Source organism: Monopterus albus, unplaced genomic scaffold (genome assembly GCF_001952655.1).
Source record: "Monopterus albus unplaced genomic scaffold, M_albus_1.0 scaffold2.1, whole genome shotgun sequence".
NCBI classification, from domain to species: domain Eukaryota; kingdom Metazoa; phylum Chordata; class Actinopteri; order Synbranchiformes; family Synbranchidae; genus Monopterus; species Monopterus albus.
This window is the reverse complement of record NW_018127882.1, coordinates 7,603,025-7,625,420: the sequence shown is the minus strand read 5'-3', so window position 1 is coordinate 7,625,420 and position 22,396 is coordinate 7,603,025. Positions and strand designations below refer to the sequence as shown.

At 38.8% G+C, this 22,396-nt stretch overlaps 1 protein-coding gene and 1 long non-coding RNA gene across 14 annotated transcripts in view; both read left to right on the top strand.

Moving 5' to 3' along the window:
- The window catches only part of klhl4 (kelch-like family member 4), a 31,048-nt gene extending 21,562 nt beyond the window's left edge, over nucleotides 1-9,486 (top strand). For 2 of the 3 annotated variants that reach the window (XM_020594199.1, XM_020594194.1), the window contains exons 5-11: nucleotides 43-255; nucleotides 2,039-2,225; nucleotides 2,312-2,536; nucleotides 3,859-4,021; nucleotides 5,274-5,486; nucleotides 7,058-7,229; nucleotides 7,622-9,485. In XM_020594199.1, the coding sequence (XP_020449855.1) occupies nucleotides 43-255; nucleotides 2,039-2,225; nucleotides 2,312-2,536; nucleotides 3,859-4,021; nucleotides 5,274-5,486; nucleotides 7,058-7,229; nucleotides 7,622-7,681 (1,233 nt within the window). In that variant the 3' untranslated portion in view covers nucleotides 7,682-9,485. Of the gene's footprint in view, nucleotides 1-42; nucleotides 256-2,038; nucleotides 2,226-2,311; nucleotides 2,537-3,858; nucleotides 4,022-5,273; nucleotides 5,487-7,057; nucleotides 7,230-7,621 lie in introns of all 3 variants that reach the window. The other variant, XM_020594186.1, reaches the window with a different exon arrangement.
- Nucleotides 9,487-15,228: 5,742 nt separating this feature from the next.
- Nucleotides 15,229-22,396, top strand: part of LOC109954650 (uncharacterized) — a 31,465-nt gene continuing 24,297 nt past the window's right edge. For 3 of the 11 annotated variants that reach the window (XR_002274169.1, XR_002274167.1, XR_002274158.1), the window contains exons 1-2: nucleotides 15,232-15,645; nucleotides 19,381-19,537. This is a non-coding gene — a long non-coding RNA (uncharacterized LOC109954650). Of the gene's footprint in view, nucleotides 15,646-19,358; nucleotides 19,538-22,396 lie in introns of all 11 variants that reach the window. The other 8 variants (XR_002274166.1, XR_002274163.1, XR_002274168.1 and 5 more) reach the window with 8 other exon arrangements.

Sequence of the window (22,396 nt, the reverse complement as noted above, 5' to 3'; positions counted from 1 at the left end):
GATTATCTGACTACTCCACGTCTCCTGTCCCCTACATTCCAGGAACACTTCCTGGAGGTCATTCAGAACCAGGAGTTCCTGCTGCTCCCCACAGCTGAGATTGTTAAGCTGCTCTCCAGTGATGACATTAACGTTCCTGATGAGGAAACCATCTTCCAGGCTTTGATGATGTGGGTGCGGTATGATGTCCAGCATCGACAGCAGGACCTTGGCGTGCTTCTCGCCTACATCCGCCTGCCTCTTCTTCCTCCACAGGTGAGGTATATATAAAGGGATGAAGGTGGTGGCTGAAATTAAGGTACAGTTAGGAAAATATGCTGTACTTTTGCTTGAGTTTGTGGCAGAGAACTCAACTGTCACCTTGCCTCCAATATCCCCACCATCAACAAGAGCTGCCATTTTTGACCTTTTTTACTGTTAAGTGCAAGGTGCTACTTGCTGGATTTACAATGCACCATTTTGTAGTTGTGACTTTTCATTTTTTTAGCCGGTGGGTCTATAAAATGTCAAGAAATGGGGAAAATGCCCCCAGAACCTAAGATGATGTATTAAGATGCCTTGTTTTGTCTGTAAAAGTTTCTAAATCCAGAGATATTAATTTTATTATCATATAAAACCAACAAAAGCAGCAAATTGTCACAGTTCAGATGCTGGAACCAGGGAATTTTTTAGCATTTTTGCTTGAAAAACAACTAACACAGTTTATCAAATAACAAGAGTCAGTGTCAATACAGAGAACTGCCCAGTATATCTTCACATGCTGACTTTCATTTATTTGATTTATGTCAGTGGTTGAAGGAAAAGAATTGTCTCCTCAGTGATAAAATGAGATCATGGCAGCTGTGGGTTTTATGTACATTGCCAAGCTATAAATCGCTTGCATAGATTTGAATTGTTATTGTTTAAGCTCTGCAGCTAATGTGTTGCACAGTAAATATAAAGTATTGCCATCCTAATTTACATAAGCATCAAACACAGAAAATCATTCTTTTGGCAGATCAGAAGTGTGAACATATCTCAGCTTTTAAATGAATGCTGCCTTGTTTTTATAGACAGGATACTCTGCTAAACTAATTATGCATATGTTCATTTTATATTTCACTTTATGGTGAATATATGAAAGAAGTAATAAAGCAAACAAACAAACAAATAAATACATATTTTATGAATGAAAAATACATAGAAAATCTGACCTAATAAATCAGTTGGTTCACACATTGGTTTGAGAGATGTTTGATGTGAGGCAAATGAACAGCAGAAATGAATTATAGATTCTTTATTTTGTCAAAACTGGTACTGTACGTAGTAGGAACTGGGAGGATGTGCAGAGCAGTGCTGCCGTCATCACTTACAGACAGTTCAACTTCAATAATCTTTCATTCATGGAGATGAATTGTGTCATGAAATATTTGATTAAACTAGAATAAAAATGTGCTCCAGGAAAAGCAGCCACATCATTTTTCAGTGTAGGTTTAATATTATACAGGCATTTAAGACTCATAAGAAAGTTATTTTCCAAAATACTCTTCGAAAGAAGAAAAATAAAAGACCGTTGTCAAGGAAAGTGCCTTTGAAAAATTTTAATACAAAATATGAGTACACTAAATACAAATAGTTTTATGAAAATATAGGTTCACTCTATTGTAATTACTGACACAGTAATGTTTATACAATAATGTTTTTATGACTTTTTTTTATTTGCTTTCACCCAATCTAAAGATAAGAATTTGTTTGCATACAAGGGTCTTATAAAAATGTCTTGACTTAACTTTCTTGAAGTGAGATACTAAAATCACAGCTCATTTGCTGTTCACAGTGAGAATGAGAACTAATTTACAACAGTGTTATATGAGATTATCTATTTCCCTGAAGTACTTGAATCCTCTCTGGCCTTTGTGCTACATTCTGTTACTGATTATAATGTTTCACATATTAGCTGCTCAGACTTAACACTGAACCTTCAGAACATTTGTACATATCTGGATCTTTATATTTTGTACATTCATTCTTATCATGTAATGTGATTTCTTGTATGTAGCTCCTTGCAGATCTTGAAAACAACAAGATGTTCTCTGATGATTTGGAATGTCAAAAGCTACTGATGGAAGCAATGAAGTATCATCTTCTCCCGGAGCGACGTCCCATGTTTCAGAGCCCTAGAACCAAACCCAGAAAGTCCACTGTGGGTGCACTTTATGCTGTAGGAGGGATGGATGCTACCAAAGGTGTGCCTACTATACAGGTATACAGTAGATAAACACAGCAAGAGATCTTATTTGAAGTGTAATCCATGCCATGGCTTTGGTTGTAGGCTCCACCACTATAGAGAAGTACGACCTACGGACCAACACTTGGGTCCAGGTTGGAGTCATGAACGGACGCAGGCTACAGTTTGGCGTGGCGGTAATAGACAACAAGCTGTATGTAGTTGGTGGGAGGGATGGACTGAAGACATCCAACATGGTGGAGTGCTACAACCCAGTCAACAAAGTGTGGTCCACCATGCCCCCCATGTCAACACACAGACACGGACTTGGTGAGTGGTCTGTGCCATGCATCTGGTGCTGAAAGAGAGTGAGGGAAAAAAAACCCCATAGATAAATAACCTGATAGTGCAACACAGAAAGCCATTGTTTTGTTTAGGAGTGTGAGTCATGTAAGGACACACAGAAATGTATTTCGCTATTTACAGTCATTACAGACTAAAATATAGACACTACAACATCCAATGTCATGAAGAAAGATGCACATATTGGATTATTTCAAGTTCTATTGCTTTCTAAACCTATTGTGTTTTCAAGGGATGTTGGCAGTAAAACACAGTTCTTTTCAAGGTTTGCACTTTTAGCTCAGTCAAGCTTCCTGGTGTTAAAAAAACACCAGAAACTACAGGATGCATGCTCAGAAGGGTCACAGCTGGCATGCTGTAAAAAAAAAAAAGCGTATTTCTTTCTGAGATAGACCTCTGATATTTTTCAATTCCCCTATCAAAGTCTGGCAGGCTGTGCTGGCCCTGCTCTTCCATACCCTTCCCTGCCCAGTAAATCTCATATCAGAAGTGTTTTGATTCACATTTGAAACAGGTCTGGGTAACAGCACGGGGAGATCTTGTCAAAGCAGCCCACTCGCACAGCGCAGTCCATGGTTTCAGCGAGCCCAGGAGATCACACTGTACAGATTACTTATGTTGTATTTGATCTTTCTTGTAGCAAACATCTCTTGCTGCTTTGCTTGTGTTATGCATATGTTGAGTCTGAATATATTTGTACTGTCTACCAAAATCGCTGCATGGCCATTTCCTGCTGTGAGCATTTTTGATAAAAGACAAGAAAAAAGCTAAGTATTTCTTTTCTTATTCCAGAACCACCAGTCAGTAATAAAAAGGAGCTTTGCTACAAGAATAGTTTCTGTCTGACAGTGTTTATGTCATACAATGTTCTCTGAATGCATTCTTGGCCTCAAGTTCCCTCGAAATAATAGGAGTCTCTCCAAAGGAAATATGCGTGGTAATATAAAAATGCATTGTGTTAAAACATCCTCTACGTTGTTTCTGGTGAAAACCGCTTTCCTCTGTGAATTGGAATTAAGAAACAATGCAGTTTATAGTCTTCCTGTTTTCTGAATAGAGTTGGCCAGCTGTATGACTCACTCCGATCTGTTCTAAAATGTGAAATGTTCCACTGCCTCAGCTCTCTCTGTGTTTCTGCTTTTCCATATACAATTAGGCATATTAAGCACATATACTTATATGTTTCATTTATGACCTAATTGGACCATTTTCTTCTTCCTTTACAAATGCTCCCATCAAAACAACAGTTTTTATTGGGTAACATGTACCACTTGCATCCATTTGTGTAGGCATTGCTGTGCTGGAGGGTCCCATGTATGCTGTGGGAGGCCACGATGGCTGGAGCTATCTCAACACAGTGGAACGCTGGGACCCACAGGCCAGACAGTGGAACTACGTGGCCAGTATGTCAACACCACGGAGCACCATGGGAGTCACAGCACTCAATGGAAAGTACGTTGAACAGTTTTTTTTTTTTGTAATCAAACTTACAGAAAATCCCAACATAGCTTTATTAAACTTCAAAGTAAAGTATATAATTGTCCTCAAGTTGTTCTGCTACAAAATATATGCAGCCCGAGGCTGAGGTCACTGACATTTGTAAAGCCACAACAGACACTGAGGAGGCAGACAAGTACAGGCAATAGAGACTAAAACAGGAATGCAAGAATGAAAGGATCTGCCAGAAATCTATCTTTGCTATTTAAATGCATAAAAGTTGTATATTCCAGTGTTACAATGGCCATACAAAAGTAGAGTTCTTGTACATTCTTGTGTGTTTTCTCAATTTTATTACAAAAACATCTCGTTTACAGACTTGTTTTCAATGATCATCATGTCTGCTTTCGTTTTAGCCAGAGACTTTGACTAAAAAGAAGAAAGGCAGATATTTAGTATATTTAATCATTTGCACCTTAATTTTCACACTGTATAAAAATGAAAAAAATCAAACATCATAATGCTACAGTAGGCTTTGTTTTCAGAAATCATCAGTAATATAATACGTATTTTGGCACAGAGCATGTAGTATCACAGGCGTGGTTATGTAACTCAGTGCAATGGTCCAGGAAAACCTGAAGTGTAGTATTAGTGTCGTAATATTTGGACAACATTATATGTCTTGAATGCAGATAAACGTGGCTGTGCACAACTCTGCAGCTTAGAACAGAGGCAGTTCTGATTAGTGTGGTAATTTATACAGTGTAATCTAGGCTCTCTAAAAGCAAAAGCCTTTATGTATTTGTATGTATTAAATGCTTTACAGTACTATTTGAAAGTAAATTAGGCAGTGCACACATCAGCTCTCAGCCTAATTTAAATATGCTTATGTGCCAAAGGAGGAAAGAAGCTGCTGTTGGCTACATTTAGTATTCAGTGTTAAAGTTATTTCTGCATGTAGGTCAAAAATAGACAACAAGGAAACTGTTTCTCTAGCCTCTGCTTTCTTGGTGTCTGTGAGCTACAAGCACATAAAACACTGGTGTGATCTTTGTGAGAGAGCACGCTGTCAGGGAAAGTGCCTTTGAAAAATGCTATCCATTGATTGCTGTTTAATTTGATAAAATCTCTCACCCTGGCAATGTTCTGTTACAATTTTTTATGAATTTCTGACAAGTGATGAGAGCTTCTCCTGTGGGACTCTGTAGTGCTGTAATGCATGTGTCAAACAACTAAAATTTTGAACCAGTTGTGCTTAATTTCTCAGATTGTTTGCAGTAGGTGGTCGAGATGGCAGCTCATGCCTGCGGTCTATGGAGTGCTTTGATCCACACACCAACAAATGGAGCATGTGTGCTCCAATGGCCAAGAGGCGAGGAGGAGTGGGTGTTGCGACATACAACAATTTTTTGTATGCTGTAGGAGGACATGATGCCCCCGCCTCCAACCACTGTTCTAGACTCTCCGATTGTGTTGAGAGGTTGGTAAACTCTCCTTTGGCAAAAATATACAAACACAGAAATGTTGTGCAAGCAGCGGTTCTGGATTGCAATTGGGTGGGGATGAGGGTGTACTCTCTTAGGATCCTCACACTGTTCCAGTATTTTGAGAAATGTTGGGCTGGGCTACATGATAATCAACTGAAGAGATCATAGTTTTATTTTAGAATATCTGGCGCCCTCTGTTGGCCATAATATTCTCCTAAATCTGAATCTGTGACTTAAAGTAGAACAACTTGTAACTGGCTGCTCAGGTACCTACTCTCTTCATCAAAATTTGGTCTAAAATGAGGCCTACTTTATGCTGATTATTTTTATATTATAGAATAATTGTTGCAAGAATAACCTTCAAACACTAACTGATGCCGCTATTTTCCAAGTGATAGTGAAAAACTGATCAATTTGACACATAGATTTTCCATCATATGTGGTTTCATTAAATAATGCATGAGCCTTTTGAAAACCAACAGGATGCACTTACAGTTATCAGCCATAACATTGTGACCACCTGCCTAATACCTACGAAGGAGTCAGTGTGACAGCCGATCAGCACACGTGTCACTCTGAGGATCACAGCACATCTTCTGTGAATCTATTTGCTAACATAGGAATATTGTCTGAAAGAACACACATTTGTTCATCATTTCCTGATAAAAATATGTAAAAGGAGTGAAAACTGTGGTCGTTAGTACAAGTTAGATATGATTTTTTTAGACAAATTCAACAGCCTCCCCACTCCAGGTGTAATATCACCACTATACCACCATTAAATGTTTCTCTTCATAAAGACAGGGTTTCTCATTTTCAACCATTTTAATTAACGTTCAAACTAAATGCCATTGTAAGGAGATAAACAGTGTTATTCACTTCACCTGTCAATGTTTGTAATGTTATGTCTGATTTGTGGAAGTTAACTAAAGAACATGCATCACTTCAGCATTTTCTGGTTGTCACATATCTTCCTGGACTTGTCTGTGTACTAAAAAGATTTCACGCATCTTACATCACTTTAAACAAACTGAATCGTTTAGATTAATCAGTGCCTGCTCAGTGCCATGTTTGTGCTCTTATTGCTGTTTCACTTATTAGACAGTTTTGGCATCTGCTCTTTAAATGACTTGACTACTTCTTTGCACTCCAGATGCATTTTGTCACCTGCATTTGATTTATTGTGCTTAAAACTGAAAACTTCAGACTCTGGTTGTTCCACACATCAGCATGATATGAATTAAGTTTCGAATTTTTGACTGAACTCTACTCAGAAATCATAGACTCAATCATATAGCCGTCAACATAATAAAAAAAATCTGTGCCCTCGCTGATGAGTCCGTCTCTCTCTGGACCCACCATCTGATAGCTGATATTCAAGAGATAGCTTTGCTTTAAAGTGCAAATTTGGTTCTCTGTGCTGAAAAGAGTTCCCACCGGTGACCATTCAGACATCTGTGATTAAAGATGGGGAACATACGGGAGTCTCAGTTAGTGGGGATGGGATGCTGCTTTCTTCTTGACATTTAGGCTGACTGGATAAATGCATTTTTACCAAAAATAGGTATGACCCAAAGACGGACACGTGGACCACTGTGTCCTCCCTCAGTGTTCCCCGGGATGCAGTGGGTGTTTGCCTGCTGGGTGACAGGCTGTATGCTGTGGGTGGATACGATGGCCAGTCATATCTGAACACTGTTGAGTCCTATGATGCCCAGACCAATGAGTGGACTGAGGTAATCCTATCGACTTATCAACAAGTTATTACAGTCACAAAAACACACTTTACATATTATATTGTTTTAAATACTAATTAAATATGACCGTGCAAAGTGATTTAGGGAACATTTGGCTTTTTAAATGGTTCAATTTTTAATGGAATTGTAGTTTCTTTTTGCCAGATCTAGTTAGATGTAACCTGAGGGCTCCAGTTAACACCCTTCAGGGCCATAATTCTACTGAAGTCACTGAATCCTATCGGTATTTTATAGCTTGCTTATCTGTTTTTGCACTATGTTTTTTCCAATTTTGCCTCTATAACCTTCTTATCTGCATGACATAAAATGGGATTTTTCTGAAGACTTCCTCAGATGAGAGGTTGTATGTTAACTTCTCTGTCTTCCTGTAGGAGGTCCCTCTCAACATTGGAAGGGCAGGTGCCTGCGTGGTGGTGGTGAAATTGCCTTGAGTGTTTTGTCTCATGACAGCATGGGATACAAATGAGAGCAGCAAAGAAGAGTGGACAAACAAAACAACAGATCAAGGACACATCCTTTGAGGATCCTGTTTTTATTCTTTTTTCCCCTTTAACTCAGCTCTCCAGATAATTCAGAGGGAAACACAGACAGAGCCCTGCCCAGAAACCATTGTGTCTGTCATTAGTGGCCATGTCTACCCTGTGGGGAGGACTTGGATGCACTGCACATTCTCCACATACTTAACCGATCAAGAATTTTCATAGACTTGGCTAAGCTGTAGCAAATCAGTGCCAAGCCTTTGTTGTACTGTTTTGTTAGTGCTAGTTTTATGAAAAGTTCTGTGTATGTCCTTAAGATTAAATGTAAAAGTTACAAACTTTAAGTAAAGCCTAACTGCAGGCTAGTTTACATTTCTGCACATTTGTTATGAGTGCCATCACATACATACAATATATTTTCAGGTTTCTATTTCCCTTTATTGCTACTCAAATGAAAATTGCTATAATATATACATATATGTAACAGTGTGTTTCCTTAGTGAGTGGTCTGAACAGATTCTTTATCTTTACAGAAGAAGACCACTGTGAACACTGGGGTTGGCATGGCTGGCCTGACCTACAGGGGCGATATCAGAACTATTCAGACATTTTCCTTGAGTGACTTTTTTATTGAGCCTGTAGCTACAGAACACCAAAGCCATTTTCTTGTCTTGGTCTTGTTTCTCATTAAATAAAGGTTTACAGAATTGTGAATTACAGAAAATATATCATATTGATATTTCACATTGCTGTACAGATTTTGTGAACTTTATGAAATCACATTCATGTTAATAGAATCATGCCTAAACCAGTGCACACTGGTGATACAGTTATTATCAATCTTTTGGTTTTAGTTCTGGGCATGCCAGCTGAAGGAATGTTATACAATAATATATAACAGTTGTTTTCTCTGTATTTAAAGGGATACAGTGCCATCTTGGTCATGTAGATCATTTTCATCTACACAGCTCAAATAACCCTGAACAAAACTGTAATTCATGGCTGAGTGACATCATGTGCATCCAAACCATCAATCAGAGAGGATGACATTTTTATGTGCAGAAACCCGACTTCCACAGCATTTCTCTGATGTGACTTTGATTATAATTTTTTAAAATTTTTATTCATATGTTCAGCTGCTCATAAAAGTTGCTAACTTGTTCACAATGAGAGCAATTTGTAACTGTGATTATAACATGTTTTGGGGCCAAATGCTTCTTTTTATGCTTTTATCATAGTTTTGTACAGCATGCAAACCTATAAATAAAATGACTTTAGTCTTATCTGCATGTTCAAATCCACTGCTACAGCTGAATGTGTCCCCTCAGTGGGCAGATTTTGTTTTTCTTGTTCTGCCTTAAGAAAAGTAAACTGACTCTTTCACTAAACAGACACGGAAGCTACTTTGATGCCAGCATTAACCTTGGTTTTGTTCTCTTGCCGCACCCATTTTTTTAAATCATGTAAGCATGTTTGTTCATATTATTCAGGTTTTTTTACTCTCTTATCAACAGATTGAGGACCAACTGCCATTGCTTGCCTTTGCTTTTTTCATTGTTTACCATCCAAATAGTTTCAGAATCCCTCCACTCTACTCTCCTCCTGGCTGTTTGGTTAGATTTGGATGGTTTTGCATACAAAATACAGGCTCATGCATCCACATGTACAGCTCTTATTCAAGAACCTGTCGGTTTTTTTGTAAAAAAAAAAAAAAGCAAAATATTAGACGCACATTACAGTAATCCACCCCAACCCCCCCTTAGCACAATCAATATCTCAGTTGCTGTAAAAATTAATTGCCTCTAACTTTTTTATTTCTGTTTATTTGCATCTCCTCCTGTCAAATCTTATAATGGAAATCAATAAAGGATAATAGCGTTTTACCTAAATTCACCCCCTCGAGTATAGTATTGCTGAAAGCCATAACATGAAATATCTCAATATATCTCTGTCCAATTAATTCGAGAAGCTTAGTGTCATGGCTGCAGAAACATGAAACCATAATGATGAAAACAGCTTAATTCAATTTGATACCACAATGATTGTGGCTCATGCAAAAAATGCAAGGTTTGGTTGTTTTCCATTCCTTGCTGTGATGTTTTTATGCATGTTAGCTTAGTGTTGCTCAGTCTTAAATTCCACATCCATTATACAGCTTTGCTAATTCAGTGTCCCACCCATAAGTTGGCAAACACAACTATAAACTGTGCTAAACACGGAGAAAATCAGCATCACGTGATGAGAGTATAATGCAATACCTCAAAGTCATCCGGTTTCCAATTCTGAGCTTAGCTTTAAAGGGCCTACGGAAAATTTGCTTTATCTCACAGCACACTGCAGAACTGAAAAATAAAACATTAAGGTGCCAATAGATGCTTTTTAACAGGAGAAACGTCACTTGCTACATTTTTATTAGAATTTCTAAGTAATAAAATTCACTGATATTTTATAGGTTTAGAAGACAAGGCTAGTTTATTTTAGCTGATATAGTAATCCTAATATAACTATCCTCAGAATCCTACAATTGAACTATTTTAGGCATTTGACATAACCTAAATTGTGTCAAATAAAGCATCTTACTTTAAAAGAGGATCCACAGTTCTTATTAAATTGTAATCCAAGGTTAAATAATATCTTCCTACAGTAGCCTATATGGTACATTTGTGGCACCTGTTAAGATGCATGGAAATGATCACTGCAATAATAAAATAAAAATGGAAATATAATACAATACTTCACAAAACAGTTCAGTGTTTTATCATATTTGTTAATTCAGACAATAAAAGATGCCTGTCTTCTGACCATTACTTCTGCTGTAGTAAAGGTTAGGCCTCATGCTTTACAGCCTGAGCACCGCTATATCTACAGCTGTCATCCAGAGCTGTTAATAGAGAAACAGACAAGACATAATGAATTCTAAGCTTCATGACAAATAAGATGTGGGTGTTCTGCATTCAGTGTGTAATAAAATAATACAGAAAGTAATAATGGGGGTTTTAGACTTATCTTTTAGCTTAGTTCATCCTAACACACACACATACTTGTACTTCACACTATTTTTGTGAAGACGCTCATTGACACAGTGCATTCCCTGACCTTTTACCCTAACCTCAAACATAAGAGCTAAATGCCTAAATCTAGCCCTTACCCTAATACCTAGACTAAACCTAATTCTAATCAGAACCCTAAAACCAACTCTTAACCCTCAAAAAGATGTTCTAGAAAGTGAAAACTGGCCAGAATGTCCTCAATTTCCAAGAACGTCCTCAATCTGTAGCCAAAAGAAAAAAAAATCCTCACTATGTAGCAAGTACAAGAACACACACACACACACTGTATGTATGTATGCTCCTTCATGGTGATGTAATCATATGATAAAGTGTCAAGAGAGGGTGCTGTTGCACTGCAGAGAATGCACTTAACCACACTTACCACTGCAAAACGACAAATCAAAGATCTCCAATACCATTACTGTTCATAATAAATGTCAACCTGCATTAAGAATGCCAAGGACAAATACTTGAGCTATAATATTCCTGCATAATTACTGAGACATGATGATGAAATGTTGGGAAATTGGATGTTAAGGCGTCTCCTTCTCTTACTTTCAAATGAGCATCCTGTTGAGGTTTAAGGGGACCGTGAAGCCTACGAACAAGATGAGTTCTGACTTGAAAGATGATTTGTCAAGTTTTAAAGGCATTTTGGCATCACAAAAAGTTTTAACAATCTCTCATAAAAATGTGACAAATGTAGACAGCTTGTTCTATTTTTGAGCTCTGCTTCGAGAGTCTTTGATATATTTTTTAGGAGTGGGGGAGCAGCTCTCCCTTGTATTTTATAGTTTTTTTGTGTGTGGCATGAACAGAGATGGAAAGTGATGAGAGAAAATGGAACAGCATAGGATGAGTCACAAACATTGTACTATACCGATTGCTGGTTGTGAGTACATACCATATGTGCTCCAGGTTACTTTCTTCTATAATATATATTTTTGTATTTAGGAAGAATGAACATTAAGATAAATCACAAATGATTGCTTTACAAAGAAACAGGCACAGAATTTTAGATTTCACCAAACACTTTCTTCTGCTGCCAGACAAATGATAACACTGCATAATTGTTTGCTGTCAAAATACACTCTCAGAACTTCAGCGCAGATCAGTTGGCCTAATGTTCACTGAAGAATGCCTGAAAAAACAGGATTTTAATGTTTTGTCAAAACACAGTGTTCTAAGAAAAACTGAAAAATAATAAAAAAATAAAAAAATAGCTGCATGCAAGGCATCATCTTCACAACAGGGGAAAAAAGACAAGATGGATCTTTCTACAAGTGCCACAACAAAATTTCAACTTAGAATAAGACTGTCTTGTCAAACCTGCTTAAATAAGCCTGCTACCAAGGCGTGTTTGACATTTTGCAATGGAGTGCCATGTCAGGCAAAATGTTACGTCTCTTCTACCAAGGTGATGGCGAATTGATTTTACACTTAACATTTTTTTTTTGTCAAGTGACTTAATTCAGGGAAAGACATAGCACACAGGAAGCGGGACTGTAACTACACAGATGGGTGTTACAGCTAACAATCCAGGTGAACTTGAGAAATCACCTACTTAAGGTTTTACACCACAAACTATAGCCTTTTAGTGACAGTGACAGTGATAAAGTAGTTAGCTGAGCTTTCATGACTCCAGCGCTGATACAAAGAATGACAGTTGCTTTTCTCATCTGATCAAAGGCATCAGACAAGTACTGTAGAATGTTTCTTCCTCCATCCTCCCCCAAACCCTGTCTCTGTCTAATGATAGTTGAATACATTGTCATCTCATTATCTTTGAAGAGGGGAAAGATCCCTCCCGTATGAGTGGGCACCGTGTCTCTTGCCATCAGATGGGCCCTAAGACTGGTGAAGCACATTCTCATCTCATTATGTTGAGTGAGAGATATCAGATACATCCCATCTGCCTAACGCCTTCCACACACATGCTACCATTCTTCACCCATTCAGAAATATTGTCAGTAGTTTATATGTAATTCCAGAACTTAACTATGAGACTATAAGCAGGTTTGGATGCTGCTATTAACTTAATCACTGCATGGTTAAATATCATTGTCAGTATTTAAGGGCTGATTTACAGTGGTTAAAACCACCAAAGAGCCCAGTCTGCATCTCATATAATCATTAATATTGCAGCAAATCATGTAGTTTATTTCTTAATGGCTCTTAACCAGTACACAAAACCCATTTACCCCCTGGCATCTTGTTGAAAGGCTCTTACAGGTTCCATCTGACAAATGAAAACAGAATACAAACTGCAGTCCCTTTGCAAACCCTCACGAGGATAAAATAAAATGTTAAAAAAGAAGAAAAACAATAGGTTAAAAAAGGGGAAGGGAAACATTTTGAGCATATTACAGAATCACACAATCTGATGCAACCACACCACAAACTGCAACCTCAAAATCAATGTGACAAACATTATATACAAAATTTAACAGATTACTTTTAACTAACAGTTTAAATTTTCAATTTAAAAACTATTTGTACATACAGTACAATTACATTACAGGATCATTTTGCTACTTGGGTGACTATTCTAATATGAATGAAGAATGCTCAAAGTCAAAAGCCAACACAAACTTGTGACAGCAATGTCAAATTGGTCCCAGTTTCTCTTGACTGGCTCTAACAGATGTCATGGGCCAATTGCCAAAACATCTTATCGTGGACACAGTACAGTGAAACCACAACACTGATCTACATGATGGATGTCAGATCAAAATGAATCCAGCCATGGTTTTACCAGCTTTGAATTCATGCATGGGGAAGCCTGTCAGGGGCGAGAGATGATGTGGACACTGGCTCTCACTGTTTGTCAAGACTTTACATCCCTCCCCCTCGCTACTCGTTTGAAGCCAGTCATCTGCTGTCTGGCAGCTTGCTGCCAGTACGCCTGAGAATCTAGATTCAACATTTGTGGACTTCTCAGTGGAATGAATGCAATTAGAGTGTTTTGTGGGTGTAAAGCATCCCTTTGCATACACCAGGCAATCTATCATTTTAATGGGCCTCAAGTTTCCCAGGGAACATGCTTTAATTTGGTAAACTACACTTGTCTATTTCTTGTTTTATGTGTCTAATTCAGACAGTAAACCAGTGACCCATCAATGGCACCTTTTTTCACAGCGGTTTTTCCTCTTTGGAAGGCTGGGCAGAATAAAAAAACAGAACTATAAACAGATTTTTGAAAGTTGAGCATCAAATGATGTTTTGACATCAAATGGAATAATGAGGAAACATCAAAACCTGAAAAAGATCACACATGCAGAAAGCCCAATTCTTTAAATGAGATGTGTTGTTTGTTTTCTGACTGATACAGCTGTGGTGACAAAGTTGCCCTTGTCCAACTCACTTTCTAAAGCGTTGCAGTATCTGTAGTTCAGAGAACATCATGCCCACTCCAATATCACAAGCTCCAGCTTCTTGAAGGACATATACAGTACGCTTTTACTGCTTCTTTTTTTTAAAAAGTAAATCTTTACAGTAGGAAGGAAAAACACATCCAGTGTGTTGCCTGTGTGTCACTAATGTGTGTGCTACGTCTCTTACCCCATATGATCTTTCTCTCAGCACATTATTGCTGCCCCTGCAATACCCACTTACGAATTGCCTCCAGAGCTAAATCACTTCCTTTGTCAGACACGACTGCCTTTCTTTCCCAGACCCATTGCTTATTGCTATTGTTAGTGAAGATGAACAGCCCACGACAATTAAAGGTGTGGACCATTACTTCTGCTGTAGGGAAGGTTAGGCCTCATGCTTTACAGCCTGAGAGAGAGCACTGCCATACCTACAACTGTCATCCAGAGCTGTTAATGGAGGGCCTTGGGATGGATGAAGAGTCAACAAATGTCCCCTGTCTGCACGTATTGGGTCATGTTTGTGCAGCTATGAAGGATGTAGGGTGTGAATATTATAACCTAATGCATGTATGGAAAACACAAGGATACTGAAATGCTGCAGGTCCAACACAGTGGACATTTTCAGTGTTCATTGAAGCTGAAGGTGTACAAAAAATGAACCAGTTAATAATGTTTATTATTGGTATGCTAAGCTGATTCTGATATTATTGGAGATACTGGCTATGTTCTTATAATAATTACTGACTGCTCATCCATTTTATTCTTCCACTGTTTTCCAAGCAGCTCCACTTTGCTGTGGGTTTGTGATGAAGATTACAGGATGACTGGTTTTGAAAAAACACTATATTCACATGCAAACCTCCATATATGATGAGTATGCAGTGTAAACCCTTGTGAACAGTAGCAACAGAATCCTATAAGCTATTATAGGTTACTACTATATGTTCTGTTTACAAATGCACATGTGAATTTTGGTTTGGAAAGTCTGGGATGGCTCATATAGCTAGCAGATTATTAGGTACAGCTAAAACTAATGGAGTCTAATAGGTCCTGTAACACCTTCGTCCTTCGTGGCGGTTGTTCAGATTTTGTTCAAGCCGTTTTACAGGGGTGTTGAGGTCATTTCTTGCACTTAATCGTCCAAAACGACTCAGAAAGGGTATTCTACAAAGTAACTTGACGTCATCCGGCAAATCACCGCGGTTTCCAGTCACGCGCACTGACATGCGCATTCCTGGCAGGTTACTAAATGCTAAGGGCCGTTTTCGGCGTTTGAATGTCGCGAAGTTGGAACGTTTGCTACCGCGGTAACGTTCCACTCGCGAAATACTGCGTGAACCATGTTGTTATTTTGAATAATATACTAATATTTAAGCACATTATCCTGTTCCATCATGTTTTGTTTTAACCCTATGCAAATGGAAGCGTGAATCCGCTCAGCCACCAGCTGGGATTTCAAGTCAGTCCTGTAAATGCAGTTGGATGGTAAAAGGTAAATGACTTATGCTATGGTGGACTCCATATGTAACGTTACGTAAAACAAACAAAGCCCCAAATTAAACTATGACTACAAAGCACAATTATAAGCTAAATTAATTAATATTCAAGTTGAAATATTTTTCCCCCCCAGCGTGTCGTAGTGAGTAGTCTATTGACTCAATCTGAAGAGAAGTCTGGCTAGCTAGCTTGGCACAGCCACTAGCGGTACCCCCCCCCCCCCGTGTTTCAATCGTGCAGCTTAGTGGTGTTAAGCTAATGTTGGATGTTAAATTCCCCCTGACTTTAGGTCGGCTCTTGTTAAACCAAAACTTATTGTTTTGCATTTCTGAACTTGCAGAAGATGTTATGTGTGGGTAGGGGTCTTTGGAGTTGTTTAAAGACACCTTAAAAAGAGCACTGGTTGTAAATTTGTTTCATTATTGTGACTTGCAGCATTTTTTGAGCTTTGTGCATTTGCAATGTGTTTTTGTGCTGAGTGTTGTCAAACTGCTGAATGCATTTCTTAATGTGCTTTTGTTGTCTTTAAGATGAAGTGTTTTGAGTGCTCTCTTATCTGCCAAAATAAGGATACAGAGAGGAATATGCAAACATCACACATAATGCTTATGTATTTAAAAAAAAAACTATCCACAATGTATTGTTCTCAAACCAATTCAAGTTAATTACTGTACAAATTAACTTGTTTTAGGTGCCGCTTTCTACCCATTTACTCCAGGTGCAGTTCTCTGTAAAATGTGCATGACTGCTTAAGGCATAAACATACAATGGATCCTCAAGAGAAGAGAAACTGTTGCAGTGAGCTTTTGCTACTGCAGGATTGTTGCTTATGATATCAACAGAGGATTTCTGAACACCATAACAAATCAAGTCAAAATGATGATTATTAATGTGAAATCTGGTCTTAATGAAACTAAAAATGTCATGTAATTCATAAATTGGTTACTTAAGTTTCCAACAAATACTGTAATGAAAATAACGTCTTCAAATGATGCATCAAAGGATTTTTCCCAGAAACGTCCTGCCAGTCACAAGTGATTAGAATAACAAAAAAGTTCATTTATGTAAAAACATAACAGGTTACCTGGAAATCACTTTAAGTCCTCCAGGTTTTCTTACAAGTCTTAATTCAAAATCTCATAGCAGAAGACAGTTCAGGTCAAACCTGCTTACAGTCAGTTGAGATACAACACTGCACACATGCAAGGATGAAATGGTGGTTATATGAACACGACAAGAAAATTGAAGTGATACAGTGATAATAATGTACAAGTACAATGAAGTGGTATTGTAAAACTGAACACTTCTGCTACAATGTTTCAGCTGTAGGCGATAGTCTGTAACTACCTACAGATGGGATCTGAGCAGAGACACACCAGGTTTGATTTAATCAATTTTTAGAACATTTTGTTTCTTGCCTAACCCCAGGCAATCAGCATCACACAGGCAAAACCCATGCGGCAGCCATATTGCCTGGAGTATTGCCCACGGTGGACAAAAGCTGAACCTTTCTTATCATCCTATAGCCGGGTGTCTGAATCTGATAGCATATGCATGCAGATATAACTTCAAAAGATTAATTCTCTTCTCACTACACATTTTTTTTGCAGGAGAAACTCTTGTACTCAGCCTACTTAGAGTAGCACCAGTCTTTTGTTACATAGCCTTTAGTAAAGAACTTTCTCTTCAAATGCATCCTGAGGCTCATGCCCGGTATCCCTGTTTGACGTGCAGTGGTGTTAAATTATTTAGGTTGAATCTGTATTTCGTTGTAGTTGGAAGGAATACTAAACTGTATGAAGTTGCCAGCAATGAAAGCTGTTTTGGATGAATTAAACGCAAGCTACTGACTTTGTAAATAGTAGGTTTGTATACCTGATCTTTATATAACTTAATTTTTCACTGAATGTCCCTTAGCACTTTTTAGCAATATGCCAAATTTTCATTGCCAAGTGGCAAGATTAGCTCAGGGTAATACATCAGTATGTGACAGCATAGCACCTCATACTGGTAAAAAATAAATAAAAGCAAAAATTTAAGAACTGAATAACACAATAGTGAATGTCACAGTTTTAATATGTTCACTCCCTCCTTTTCTTCCCTCGCACTTTACTGTATTCCTTGTGTCCTTCACAGTGTAGGAAACCATGCATAAAAACCAGGCTTCCCAGCATGCCTCAGGCTTTCCAACATAGTTGCCAGCAGGATGCAAGACTGTGAAAAGTGCTGCCTCTTTAAGTCTCCTGTGTGGCATGTTAAGCAATGGTAATCTGCTGCAGTGCAGACAATAAATTCTACTGCATAACTAAGCGCCACCATGACATCTTACCTGGGTGGAATATCATAAGGGTACATACAGGGATAGATGAATGGAGGCCATGTCCCTTGCAGAATAAATATACGTTTGCCAGTGTTGACACAAGCGGGACAAAATTTGACAGCTAGCCGCAGTGTCTCCACTTGTCCACGTACTTGATTAGAGAGAGAGAGAGAGAGAGAGAGAGAGAGAGAGAGAAAGGACTGCGCATTAATTATTTCCCCAAGCTTAGTGACTGTTTGGTCAACATGTGATTCATCTGTTCGGTGCAACAATGGAGCTCAGTGCTATGACAAATCTGAAGGTCTGGGCCATCTTCCCAGTTCCCAAAAGCTTAATAGTGTGCTGTGTTGAATGATGTAATGCTAAAACGCTGCAAGACTTGAGTGCTCACCAGCTTTAGTGAGGGCAGGGTAAAGAGAGAGAGACAGACTAGAGAGAGAGAGAGAAGGAGTGAGGGAGAGAGACGGAAAGAGACTCAAAGGGCCTGATTACTGCATATCATCTAGAATACAACTTGTACCACACAAATCTCCAGTGAGATCCTCATACTGTTGAAGTATGATAACAGAAATGAAAAGCTAGTTTGTGTTGGGGCTCTCTTAATGCAGCTGCCTCGCGGTGTTGAGGAAAGTGATATTCGAATGTTCACTGTGTGACTTAGACAGCAACTCTGATGTTATTAGACAAACTGAAAGCCATTTCAGGCTGTCACAAGCAAAATATTTGGAACACACTGTGGCAAGGACCTATAATCCCCAACAAAGGAATGTTATTATTCATAACAGCGTGAACAGAGACACACCAAAGCTGCCCTCCACCAAGTGTGGGCATTGCTACGGGTTTTATAATTTTTTTTTCTGTTTTTTTTTTTCACGAAATATATTAGACTGGCTTTTTATTCTTTTCTCTTCTTTCAAGTACAGAAGATTAAAGGGTAGTACTCTATAGAAAGCACAGTAACACTTCATAAAATAGCTTTTGCATAGATATTGCTTCTTACATAAAAAAAAACCAGTGAATGTAATTTTTACGTGGCAGCATGCTGTCAAATGTAATGAGAGATGCTAAGTCAAATGAAGAAAAAGATAAAGATGATTACTCAATTGTTCTAATCCATTTGTATGATCTCCTCCATAAATTCAATTCGAGATTCAAAGAACTTTATTAATCCCAGGGGGAAATTGCTTTTTGGTGTTGCAGCTGCTCACTGCTTCGAGGAGAGGGACAAGGGAAAGAACCACACCAACATAAATACAAATAGTGGCGCTGCAGTTAAGTCGTGATAAACTGAAGTTGTGACAAGGAGGTGAAAGAAATGACCGACTTATGTATTCGCACATTGATGTTGAATGTTATGATTAACATGGCAGAGTGGCATGTTTGTTTAGTCCTGTCCTGTTTCTGTCTCAGACCCGCCCTAACAGACGAGGAAGGAGTTATCCAGTTTAATAGCCATTGGAAGAGAAGATCCCATGTAGGAACATTTGACAGTGATCAGTCTCTAGCTGAAGGTGCTTCCAGCAAGTCCTCCAACCTATATGACCCACATGGTCGTCAGTGACGTGCGGTGAGGTTGACAGCTGGTGAGGCACTGACTCTTTTACAGTCAGATTTACAAATACAAATGAACCGTTAACAAATTGTCTGTTAACAGACAATGCGTTATGTTTATCTCATATCAGCATTCTTCACACAAACGTGACCCATATTTAATTTGAGGTTAAAATTTATTCCAGTTGAGCTTATTTCTAACTAGAAATAATAAAAGTTTATGGTCTTACCTTTACTTGTACACGAAATCCATTTGTCAGCTGATATGTATTACAAACCCTTTTAACGTTCGAATCCAATATTAAAACAAATGTTTTTAAAGAAGATCCTTCTGGACAAAAATGTCCAGACTGTCAAAAATGTTTTGATTGAAAGTCCAGATTTGCGAATTTTCTCATCTTGGAAATGTAATCTTTCATTTTGGTAAGGCGTAAAGGAAATATAAACAAACACAAAGAAGACTGTAGGTAGCGCAAGAATCTGTGGGCTCACTAGCGCCCTCTGCCTTGAGGCAGGCGTACTGTTTGCCTCACCAAGTAACTTTTTTACTGGGTTTTATGGTTAATCTGGCATCGCATACAGTTTGTGAGGATTACACGATCCACCGAGAGGCACAGCAAAGTGCTGCCTCATCGCGCATCTCCTCCATGTATTTGAACGAGACATACGGAAATTCTGCTATTCTTTATTGAAAAAAATTCCTTCAACATCGGATTCGAACGGCAAAAGGGCCTACAATGCACACCAGCCTACAAATATTAACCTTTATTATATTTTATGGTTAACTTTTTTCTTTTCAAGATTGACAGGGAAGGCTCTGCCTCACCTGCCTCCCCTCACCGCACGTCACTGATGGTCATTGGTCCCTTCCCACTCGTATGTCCTATAGAGGCGTATCATTAAGTAGTCCTCCTACAGTCACCGGAGGAATTGCAACAGTCCCACCAAAATTATCGTCAACACATGTCACACTACCAAGCTTTACGGACCTTTGTCGTCACGGACACAGCCATAATGACAATGGCAACAAGCTACTAGAACTCCATCATCTTGGAAACTGTCAAAAAATCAATGATTATGAAACTGTCACGGCTTCATTTTGTTTTGCCACACAAAAAACACTCCGTTATGTTTAGGCACAAAAACTACTGGGTTACGTTTAGGGGAAAATATACCTGGTCATGTTTAGGATCAAAAGCCCTCAGAAATAGAAAAGCCACACACTGGACTTGAACTTGGCTCTTTAAATGCATACTTTGTGCATGTATATACTTACTCCTTTCTTCTTGTCATAATTAATATGGTCGCTAGATGTTGCCAAACTATAACACCTAACCTGCTGGCACAAATGACGTATCCTCGTATTTAATAGGACGGTCTCGGTGCTCCACTGTCTAACCAACAAACACACTGTGGACTAGGTGGGAATATTGTCCAGAATCAAGAGGAGCCTGGACCACATCCTCCTTTCAGCCATAATGCATACAGAGTTCAGCTCCACCTCCAGTGTTTTTAATGAGTCTGTCTCTGCCACCTTCACGCTGCTGCCCCATCAAATCACCGCACAGAAGATGGCACCGCCCACCTCAGACTTGTAGAACATGTGCAGCTCTGGCCTTTATTTTTTTATTAAAATGACATAGAATTAATGGCCCAATCTAGTTTATTGACTGGCAGTTAACATATTTGTAGTTTGTTAGAACATACACCTCTTCACCGCAGAGGAGTTGCAGGAATTTTGGATTTTCTGACATCTACCACCAGCTTTTTTGTTGGGCTGAGCTGCAGGTGATTAAGCCCCCACAGTCCTCAAAGCTGTCTGTTGTCTCGACCCTGAATACATCCAGCAACAGCAGAGGAATCTGAGAATTTCTGTAGAAATGTAGGACTCCATGTTATTACTATAGTCTGAGCTGCAGAGGAAGGGGGACAGGATGGTCCCATGCAGGGCTCCAGTGCTGCAAACCATGGTGCCCAACACGCACTTCTGGAGGCAGACATAATGGGGTTGGCCAGAAACTGGGAGAATCTACTTGCATGTTTTTACATTTCTCTCCCCCGCAGGACAGAATGAATAGGGTTGAGGGTGTTGTCCACGTTCTCTCCAGACAGAGGCTGACAAGCGAACTGGAGTGGGTCCTGTGAAGGCTTGAGCAGTGGTCAGAGGGGCTCTGGGATAAGTCTCTTGAAAGCCTTTATTATGTCTGAGGTCAGCACCACTGGCCTATGGTAGTTGGGGACACTGAGGCATGCCTTGTTTCCTACAGGGACTCAGCAGGATAGTTTCCACAACCCTCTCCCGATGCAGGCTCAGATTGAAGATTTGCTGAAGTACTTTGCAGAGCTGGGGGAGAATTTCAAAGCCTTTGAAAAATACATCCCTTTCTTCCCTGATACTGACAGACAGCAGTGGACACTCTTTGCTGCATCCTTGTCACCTGACCCCAAAGGCGTGATGTCTGAATCTCAGCATACAATACTATTTATTCATATTTCTATAGAAGTGACACTAGATGACTACAACATGCCTAAAAGTCAGCTTTTTGGGGGGCAAATAGTAAACTTCGGGTATTATAACTCACAGAGTGACTAATTTAGAAAAATGTGCTATTAGAAATTCTTTGTTGATATGTATGCCAAATGTCCACTTCAAGTTAATGAACTTCTGTAAGCACTGGTGAAGAATTCTTATCCTTATTACAAAAGTAAAAAAAAAAATGTCTGAGAAAAACCTGCAACCTACATCACAGTGGCATATAAATAGATTGAAATGAAAATCTAATATGATTATTATTTTTTTTATCTCCCACTGTAGTCTGTGGACATACATTATTTCAGTCTCAATGCACAGAGTAAAAAATGCACAAGGAATACA